General features: G+C 42.9%; 1 protein-coding gene across 1 annotated transcript; it reads left to right on the top strand.

Moving 5' to 3' along the window:
- The first annotated feature begins 877 nt into the window (after window positions 1–877).
- Window positions 878–5,369, top strand: LOC115690464 (ARF guanine-nucleotide exchange factor GNL2). Its single transcript, XM_030616803.2, has 2 exons — window positions 878–1,962; window positions 2,054–5,369. The coding sequence occupies exons 1-2, from the start codon at window positions 887–889 to the stop codon at window positions 5,136–5,138; spliced, it is 4,161 nt and encodes a 1,386-aa protein (XP_030472663.2). The 5' UTR covers window positions 878–886; the 3' UTR covers window positions 5,139–5,369.
- Window positions 5,370–10,796: the final 5,427 nt, after the last annotated feature.

Genomic DNA, 10,796 nt, shown 5'->3' on the forward strand with positions numbered 1-10,796 from the left:
CTGTATGTGCTTGTGCTTGTGCATCACAATGATGCACGAAATGTATGATCTGATTGCTCAGGAGAAAAGTTAATTTGTACTTGAAACAATGCGATTTACTCGCATCATTGGTCAACTTTCTTTTTCAAATTTACGTCCCGACTGATCTCGCGAGAAAAAAATCCAATAAAAAAATCTCGTGTTCGTCACCTTTGTCATGTCCTCAATCATGAAGATTAGTTCTGTTTTTCCCGTTTCTTTGTTTGATTTTCATCTTCATTTCTCCGTAGCCCCTTAAACTATCGGCTTTCGTCTAAGCCGAATTTGCCTCGTTTATCTTTCGCATGCTAATGGATTTTTGGGGCTTGAAAGCAAGGTGATGATCTGGGCGTCGGGACACAACTACGTCGTAATATAGATTACAAAATATGCCGGTCTAGATGATCTAGTTATAAGCTCTTTTCCTTGCGTATAGAACTAGACTTAGAGCATTAAGTTAACGGAAAATGTTTTCCCGTGCTGTAATGATTTTCGATTTTTAAAGATGAAATCACTTTCCTGAATTTAAGCATAGATGTTCTGTTGGCTCATCTTTCTAAGCGATCCAAATGCCGGAAAAAAATTTTCGCACGATAAACGGAGCCTTAACATCGCTCTTAAAGGTAAATTTTTGTGAAATAGAAGAGCGATGCCACTGTAGAGAGAGAGAGAGAGAGAGAGAGAGAGAGAGGAAAAGTTGGGGGACAGATGTGGTCCTCCACAGAAGATGGGGCCATTCCAAGAATTACCCGCCAAGAGTTCACAGCACTCCTTAGTCCTCTCATCTCCAACCGTCTTTTAAATCTCAACCGTTTTCTCTTTTGTTGTTTTCTCTGTGTCCCTCTCTCTCTGTCCCCTCAGCGCTCAAATGGCAGAAGAGCTAACCCAGCCAGCTCCAGAAGAAGAGGACTCCTCACAATGCAAGGACAGGGACAAGCCCGGCCCCCGATCCAAGCGGAAGGAGCTCGGCCTCTCTTGCATGCTCAACACCGAGGTCGGCGCCATCCTCGCCGTGATCCGTCGACCCCTCGACCCGGCCGGCCCGTTCCTCCCTACCCAAGAAGACCATTACGATTCCTCGATCGCGCACTCCCTGAAATCCCTTCGCACCCTCATCTTCAATCCCCAGCAGGAATGGCGGGCGATCGACCCTTCGATCTATCTCTCCCCGTTCCTCGACGTCGTCCAGAGCGACGAGGTTCCAGCCGCCGCCACCGGCGTCGCCCTCTCGTCGATTTTGAAGATGCTCAAGTTGGAAATGTTCGACGAGAAGACGCACGGCGCGAAGGACGCGATCAACTCGATCGTCACCGCGACCGTGAATTGCCGCCTCGAGAGGACTGATTCGGGGTCCGAAGAGGCGGTCATGATGCGGATTTTGCAGGTCCTTGCAGGCATCATGAAGCATCGGGCCTCGGTTTTTCTCCCCGATCAAGCCGTTTGCACCATTGTCAACACGTGCTTTCAAGTCGTGCAACAATCTGCGAGCAGAGGGGATTTGCTTCAGCGAAACGCGAGGTACACGATGCACGAATTGATCCAGATCATATTTTCACGGTTGCCTGAGATCGATGGTAGGGATGGGGAAAATAATTCCGAGTCGGAGACCGATGATGTCGGTGGTAATTTGGATTCTGGATATGGAGTTAGATGCACAGTAGACATTTTTCATTTCCTGTGCTCGTTGCTGAATGTGGTGGAAATAGTGGAAACAGAAGGGAACACATCTCACACCACCGATGAAGATGTCCAGCTATTTGCGTTGGTTCTAATCAATTCTGCGATCGATTTGAGTGGAGATGCAGTCGCGAAGCACCCGAAGCTTTTAAGAATGATCCAGGATGACTTGTTTCACCATTTGATCCATTACGGAATGTCTTCAAGCCAACTAGTTTTGGCTATGATTTGCAGCACGATATTGAGTATCTATCATTTCCTACGCAGGTTCTGACTTTAGAAGAATTATTAATCTTTATCATTTCTGTATAATGATGAAAGTCGTGGGATAAATGAGCTGTTTGTTCTAAATTTTCAGGTTTATCCGTTTGCAGTTGGAGGCTTTCTTCAGCTTTGTTCTGTTGAGAGTCGCAATGTTCGCAACCTCGATTCAACTCCAGGAAGTTGCAATAGAAGGAATCATAAACTTTTGTAGGCAGCCTAGTTTCATATTCGAAGCCTATGTGAACTACGACTGCAACGTCACTTGCCGAAATGTCTTTGAAGAAATGGGGAAGTTGCTGTGCAAGCATGCCTTTCCAACATCTAATCCGTTGACGAGTTTACAAATCCAAGCGTTCGAAGGGCTCGTTATAGTGATTCACAACATTGCAGATAACATCAACTGTGAAGAGAATTCGGGCACGTTAGCAAGACATGCAGTCGAAATCACAGAATACAGACCCTTTTGGGTAGAGAAATTCGAAGATGAGGATGAGAACTGGGTGGACTCGGCAAGAATAAGGAAAGCACAGAAACGGAAAATGATGATCGCGGGAAACCATTTTAACCGTGACGAAAGGAAGGGTATAGAGTACCTGAAGCTTTCTCGCCTGGTGTATGACCCTATGGATCCAAAGGCATTTGCTTTCTTCTTCCGCTACACTGCAGGCCTCGATAAGAACATGATCGGGGATTATCTTGGTGACCCGGATGAATTCCATGTTCGAGTCCTTAAGGAATTCACAGACACTTTTGAATTCGCAGGCATGATTCTCGACACGGCTCTCAGAACTTATCTGGAGACGTTCCGTTTACCGGGAGAAGCTCAGAAGATCCAGCGGGTCCTCGAGGCGTTCTCAGAGAGGTTCTTCGATCAGCAGTCCGCTGAGGTTTTTGTCAGCAAGGATGCGGTTTTTGTTCTTTGCTATTCTCTCATTATGCTCAACACTGACCAACACAATCCCCAAGTGAAGAAGAAAATGACAGAGGAGGAGTTCATAAGAAACAACAGAGGGATTAACGAGGGCAGTGATCTCCCGAGAGAGTACCTCTCGGAGCTATTTTACTCGATATCGAGTAATGCAATAAGGCTCTATGGCCAATCAGGAATTTCCATCGAGATGAGCCCGAGCAGATGGATAGAACTGATGAACAGATCAAAGACCGTTCATCCTTACGTCCAGTGCAAGTTTAACAGTACGTTGGGCAGGGATATGTTCGCAACAATTGCAGGACCATCGGTGGCAACTCTTTGTGCGTGTTTTGAGCATGCCGATGAGGATGAGTTTCTTCACGAGTGTGTCGAAGGGTTATTTTCAATAGCTAGAATAGCTCAATATGGATTAGAAGACACACTCGACGAGCTCCTCGCTTCTTTCTGCAAATTCACCACGTTCCTGAACCCGTACGCCTCTGCCGAAGAAACTCTGTTCGCTTTTAGCCATGATTTAAAGCCAAGAATGGCAACTCTCGCTGTTTTTACCATCGCAAACAACTTTGGGTCCTCGATTCGTGGGGCGTGGAGGAATATTATCGACTGCTTGTTGAAGCTGAAAAGACTAAAGCTACTTCCACAATCGGTGGTTGAAACAGATGCCTCTTCCACTTCATCATCGGACCTTGCAATGGATACGCAATGTGAGTCGGGCATAGTTAACCCTAACCAAGATTTTAGACCCGGCGCACAGCATAACTACGGCATGATGGGTCGGTTCTCGCATTTTCTTTCCCTGGACAGCGCGGAAGAATCTCTGAGTCTCGGTTTGAGCGAATTCGAACAAAACGTGAAAATTATCAGGCAATGCCGGATCGGGAACATCTTTACAAACAGTTCGAGCCTTCCTGATGAGGCTATACTAAACCTCGGGCGTTCCCTAATATTTGCAGCCGCTGGTAAAGGCCAAAAGTTCAGCACGCCGGTTGAAGAAGAAGAGACGGTTGGGTTCTGCTGGGAACTGATCGTTGCCATCGCATTGGCCAACATTCATCGATTCTCTATATTCTGGGCTTCTCTCCATGAGAATCTGTTAACGGTTGCACAGTTCCCTCTATTCTCTCCAATTCCGTTCGCTGAAAAGGCCATGTTGAGTCTCTTAAAAGTCTGTCTCAAGCTCCTTGCTGAGCCTCAACAGGACAGCATTTCCGAGGAGCTTATCTTCAGGTCAATCAATTTGATGTGGAAGCTCGACAAGGAAATTCTCGACACGTGTGGTGAGGTCATAACGAAATCAGTTAGCAGGATCCTCATCGAATACCCTGCGAATTTACAAACCCAGCTTGGATGGAAGTCGGTCCTCCATTTGCTATCCGTCACCGGCCGACACCCGGAGACGTATGACCAAGGAGTGGAGACTCTGATCATGCTTTTATCTGATGGAACACATGTTTCAAGGACGACTTACGCATATTGCATCGACTGTGCATTTGGCTTTGTGGCGCTCAAAAATAGTCCGCTCGACAAGAACCTGAAAATACTGGACCTGTTGTCCGAGTCCGTGAATCTATTGATCCAGTGGCACAGGAACGGATTATCCGATGTGGGAAATAACTACAGCACAGCCTCGATTGAGGACAACTTAAAAGGCCTAGGCTCCTCAAACTTTTCGCTGAACCTGTTCATCAAGCTAGGTGAGGCGCTGCGAAAGACGAGCCTGGCCCGCCGGGAAGAGATTAGGAACCACGCCATTCTCTCTCTCCAGAGGAGCTTTGCATTAGCGGAGGACCTTGAGTTCACCTCAACTAACTGCATAAACTGCTTCAACCTTGTGATCTTTGCAATGGTCGACGACCTGCATGAGAAGATGCTGGAGTACTCGCGGCGTGAGAATGCGGAGCGGGAGATGCGGAGCATGGAAGGGACTTTGAAGATTGCCATGGAGCTCCTGGCCAGTGTGTACCTGCAGTTCCTGAAGCAGATCTCAGAGAGCCCCGGGTTTCGGACATTCTGGCTCGGAGTGTTGAGGAGGATGGACACCTGCATGAAGGCTAATTTGGGGCCATATGGCGAGTCCGCAATGTTGAAGGAGTTGGTCCCTGATTTGCTGAGGAAGATTATCACAAAGATGAAGGAGAGTGAGATCCTGGTGCAGAAGGAAGATGATGATCTTTGGGACATCACCTATATACAGATTCAGTGGATTTCTCCTTTGCTCAAGGAGTTGTTCCCTGAAGAAGATATTTAAAATTGGAAAACGAAATAGCTTCATTCGAACAAAAGAAAGGGGTAAAATATCCAATTGAAGGACTTAGATTCATAGTTTTTTTACCAGGTAGAGAAGGATTTTATAGGCAACATGCCCATAGCACGGGTGTCAGTATTTGTTCTTGTTTTGTATGTACAATTTGAGAAATTCTTTTGTTTTCAGTTGTCTCAGTTTACTTCTGGACATGAATGTCATCCACTCTGGCTTCCAGGAACTCTCTCTCTCTCTTTCTCTCTCTCTCTCTCATGCTTAGTAAGTAAAACGGGAAGTTTTATACTCAGCTTAGAAGACTTGGCTACTGAAAGCACTGAAAAAGTAATAAGATTCCAAGCATTGCTCTCTGGCACTTCAGTTCAGATGTGAGAGTTATGCTTTATTAGCTATACAATCAGTTACTCTTCAGTAAAAAAATCTTACTTCTGTTGATGCCTTGACTTCCAAGTCTTCATGTTTCTTGGGCAGGTGTGTGTTTTAAGCAGGACGTCATGGGCTTGCATTGGAGACGTCGGCCGGGTCTCGAGTCCGGCCAGCTCTTTAATTGGACTCAATGACCCGGGTTCTTTAACAGGTCTCTCAAGCACTCCCGATGTTCGTTAGCTCCTTTCGAGTCTATATCGGTCATCAAGCCTCGACCATTGCACATTTTCATTTGCTCCATAGTCGAAAGAGTAGTTACATGTTATATGATCTCTATCGAATCATACTTAGTAGACCTAATCATAAACTTGATGCGTTTTAATCTTTAGCTCATTTGATGGGCTGGGCCTGGCAAAGACTAGGCCTCAATGTGACATCAGTGTAATTTCAAGAAAGTAGCTTTACTTATGTGAGACCGGAAGATAAGCATCGAGACTCCTCCAATTACTCATAGGAGTTCTTTTCAATCGTAGCGCTGAATGTGCTTCCTCTAGGTCCCACAATTTTTCTGATTTTTAAGCAAAGGAAATTCGAAAAGTTTATATTAAAAACTTTAGGTGTAATATTTTGTCTCACCCTGTTAACCTAAACTTCTTGATGTCGTTGTTTCCTTACACTTTACGCATTGTCATACTTCAAGCACAAAAGTTTATTAATTAGAGTGATCGGCGATGCCTTATCATATTCCAGTTTCTCATAGAAAATATCGAGATTCTAAAGATTTCAAAACCATGAAACTCCTTTAGGCTACGTTTGCTAGTCTGGATTTGGATTGGGATGGTAGGATAAGGTCGGATTATAAATTCTCCAAATATCTTCTTAATTGTAGAAAATCCCATCATATGTTTGCTGCAATCCAAGAAAAGATTGTTTTTTTTTTTTTTTAAATCTCACTTGTCCAGCACCATCTCTTGCGATATCCAAATCTCACTGGTGGAGCTCCCTCACCAGCGTCTCAAACTTGCTCTCTCTAGCTCCCTCCGGTTTGTCTCCTTCCCTGCCAATTTCGCCAGATCCATTGCCAATCCCACCTCTAGACCGTAGTCCTCGCTCAGCTTCATTGTATCATAGGCAATTCGAATGTCGACGGAGACAAGCCTCGAGTCACAAAGGGCGTCACGAAGTGACCGAAGAGGTAGCAGCCACGGCGATCTAGTAGACGAGGCAACAATGGCCAATATAGAGGTGAAGGGTGGCGACGTGATGGTGGACGTCGCACGCAAAGCTCAGGTGCCACTTGACGTCAAAGCCGACGATTTTGGGTAGTGAGGGGCGGAGATGGTGGATAGAGATCCACCAGTGAATGGCACTGGGATAGCGAGTAACAAGGGAGAACACGCCTATGTTGTGGACAACAAGATCCTTCGAATGCACTCCTGAAAGTATTCGAGTTCTTCTTAGTGATGGCCATGTGACGTATAACTTCTCCTTTTCACCCTTAGTCATTAGAGCACGGTTGGTTGGACAGTGATCACGATTGGTGGTGGTTGGAGGCAAGGATGGATGCACGGTAGGGGTCCTTGTGATTATATTTGGGTTTATCCGGTTTAGAAGACATTGCCAAATACCGGATATGATATTTTGTTATCCTATCCGGACTACCAAACATAGCCTTAGGGTTTTGACAAAAAGTGAATTATAGTTGAAATTAGACTTTTTCCTAATCTAAGCATCCAAATCTTTAAAAGCTATTGAATGCTAACATGCAAAGTCAACGATGAAAGTCATCCACTAATTCTAATGGTATTCCTATTTTGGTAGAAAATTTTGCATATGACACGTTGGATGTCTTATAAACCAAAATTAACCCAACCAAAGGACACTTCAATTTATATGAAATCTCCCAATTCTGTCTAATTTGTAACTTGGCTCTCATTGGATCCTGATCCAAAGTTGGTGGCACTTGCTTGTACATCCACTCACCCTGAAACTCCCACAAAAAATGTCAGCTTTAGATTTCATTCATTTGACCGAATATCCATTCTGCGTCAGCTAGGACATGATTTGAAGAAGATATAGCATGGCAAAGAGAAAAATTGCTGCAAATGTCTCTCTTTTTTTTGTGCAGTCATTTGCAATATTGTCAATGAGGATAACATTCTTAGAACAATCCCTTGCGTGAACGTGAGATCCAACTTACACAGTCTAAGATCTTTAATTTAGTCAATAAATCCGGTTTCAATCGACGTTGACCTACTATCTATTAGTACGCATTTGAGATATCGAGATAGACGTTGTGAGAAAAACTTTGTTATGTGAAAGTTGGTTCCACGGGAGCTCTTGGACTTCCTTGTTGTATAATCTTCTTCCTATCTCTCTAGAGATAGAAATCTAGGAGATCGCCCAGAGAACTTTTGTTTTGTCAATGATGCAATGTTGAGCCACCGCATTCCCATTTAGCATGTAAATAAGATGACCAAAGAGAAAATCTAATAGGATAAGAAAACAAATCAACTTTAGATTTAACATATTTTTCCATATCTTTGATCAATGGGAATGACAAGTTATGGACATCATCCATATACAAACCTAATTAAAAATACATGCGAGTGATGTGCATATTTATAACTCACCAATCGAAAGACCAATTGCAGGAAGTTTCCTCTAATTAAGGATGAGGGAAAACATAACAACCATTGATCGAGCTCTAGGGGTTGGAGGAAAATCAAGGGCCGTATTTTCCTCCAACCCCTAGAGCTCATTCAACTGCCATTCTGGTCGGTGGGTTAAGATCACGGACATCACCTACATTTAAAATTAGTTGATTTAGCATGTGATCAGCATCCACACTTGTAATCTACTTATCAGAACGGTGGTTGGAGGAAATGGTCCTAATGTAAAGTAGCAAAAGTACCGGTCACCCTAGGAAGAGGTGTTTCTCTATCCAAATTGGTGTCCAATCTCGTTCCCATTATGATCACGTTTTCGTGAAATGCATAAGAAATTAGATTTGAACTATCATGGGACTTTTGGGTTTGACGATGCTTTTCAACTGAAGTGGCTCACATCCTCAACTTGAACTTTAACTCCGATGCTATCTCAACCAATAAAAAGTGAGTTTGGAGCCTAAAAAGTTGACTTTTGTAGTTGCCAAAGGTCAATATAGAAAAAGAGACGTTTCAAAGGCCAGGACTAGCCATGGAGGGGGCAAGTTTTGAAGCAAGATAAACAAAAAAATGGTTGTGGTTACATTCCAACGTTTTTCACGTGAAACTTTAGCGTCGCCCGACGGTCACATGGGCCGAACTTAAATCTGGTATAGCTAAATGCCACGTAGGAACAGGAAATTGTTGGCTGGTGCGGTGGATGAGGTGGGGAGCCTGTAAGGCAAGAGATCATAATGGAAGACACGAAGATTTCCACTTTCTAAGAACACACTTCAGGTGCCCAAAAAAGTCATCGTTCAATGTGTAGCCCCTTTCTAGTAGGGATCATTCCATGACAATCTAGTCGCCGAAGCAAAAGTGGAAATGTGTTATTGCAAAAATGGGGGTGGATCTTCAAGATTGGATGATCTTGTATAGATAGTGGTTTGATCTTGGGAGAGATTGATTAATTAAAAAATACCAAGTTGATCAATAAGTAATCTTTGTGGAGGGACATGTGACCAAATTATCAGACCAAACTTGGTGAAGATTTGATTGAGGACCCCCCCTTCATCTATGAATTGATGCTTATGTAATTTGTCGTGGGCATTTATATGGAATTTATAGCCGGATCATGGTAAATATTTCTTTATTTATCTTCCCCTTTTTTTTTTTCATGCCCTTGCGTTCAATTAATTGAAGAATAATGAGGGTGAAAGAAGTTGCTAAATGACTCTAAAAATTGTTTCTACCCTTGTCCTTCTCATTCCTAATTTCCTCTTCACTTTCAATAAAGTCATCAATAAATTATTATATAGTTGTCTTTTCGAATATGTAGCTTGACCCTAAGATACAGGCACAGTGGCCCGCCTGATCTAGATTAGTTTGTATGCAGCAAGCGATATTTGAGTGGGCAATCTCCAATTCCAAAGTTGGGGATCTCCTCATTCGTCTCAATCAACTATGCCAACTCTAATGGGTTTAGATTATCGAAAATTGAATCAAACATCTATCTATCACTTTTCTGTTGTCTTTGCTTCTTTCCTCCCGTTGGGAGTATGCAACAAAAGCTCGATACATTTAGCTCGATATCTTTACTCAAGAAAGTGGCCATGAGGTAGCTCAAATCCTAGTTCGTCAATATATCCAGTTTGACTCATTTTCACTCAAAAGTTTCAGCCGATGAGTTATGTGCCAACTGAGATATATTAATTACTTCACCCCGCACAAATTTTTCGATGTAGAACTTTTCTAACACAACTCACACTTGTATTTCAATACCTCCTTCCTTCTTTTTCTTTTTCTAATACATTGTCACACTCTTATTTCAAAAGATTTGACTTTTTTTGCCAATAACCTGGCACGTTTCGTCTAAGAAGTTGGTTCAACTTTGTATTTAGCCATCCTAGATCAATTAAATATCCTCAACCTATCACAATCTATAACATCAAGTTTTTTCTTTCGTCTATAAGCCACGAACAATACCTCCATGATCTTTCACGGAAATCTCTTGAAAATTAACGCCTTAGACTTTGAAATGCTAGGTTTGAGTCTTAGCTAGTAGTACAAGTATAGTCCAAGGATTATATCACAATGATTTTTCCCACACGACACAACAATTCCTGCATTGAAACATCTCCATTGCATTTGCAATTACTAAGATTATTGTATCGTACTCTAAACAAATAGAGAAGCTTGAATATGAACCAATTCATCGTACCTAGTAATTGGCCAACGCCATTTATTAACTTCAATTCAGAGAACCTACGTCAAAGAATATTTAGATCTTTAATCGTATAGATGCCCAAATTTTAAGGCCCCATTTCCGTATAGAGCTTGATTGGATTAATTCAGTCTTACACAAGATTTAGGCCGCGTTTGGTCTCTTGACTTTTTTGTCGGATGGGATACAGGTTGGATCGGACGGGATATAGGTTGGATCGGACAAAGATGAAATTTTTAATATCTTATACAATGATAGATATACATCGGGATATCCAAGATGGATTGAAACTCAACTGTTCAGACGGATTGAATGTCGACGTAATGGCTTTCATCGGCAAAATTACTTAAAAAGTTATAAACCTATTGTACCGGTGCCAATTCAGCCCTAGACTTTTCAATTTAGCAAATT

This window comes from Syzygium oleosum, unplaced genomic scaffold (assembly GCF_021117445.2).
Source record: "Syzygium oleosum isolate NSW1041296 unplaced genomic scaffold, Sole_v2.1 Sole_v2.42, whole genome shotgun sequence".
Lineage (NCBI taxonomy): Eukaryota > Viridiplantae > Streptophyta > Magnoliopsida > Myrtales > Myrtaceae > Syzygium > Syzygium oleosum.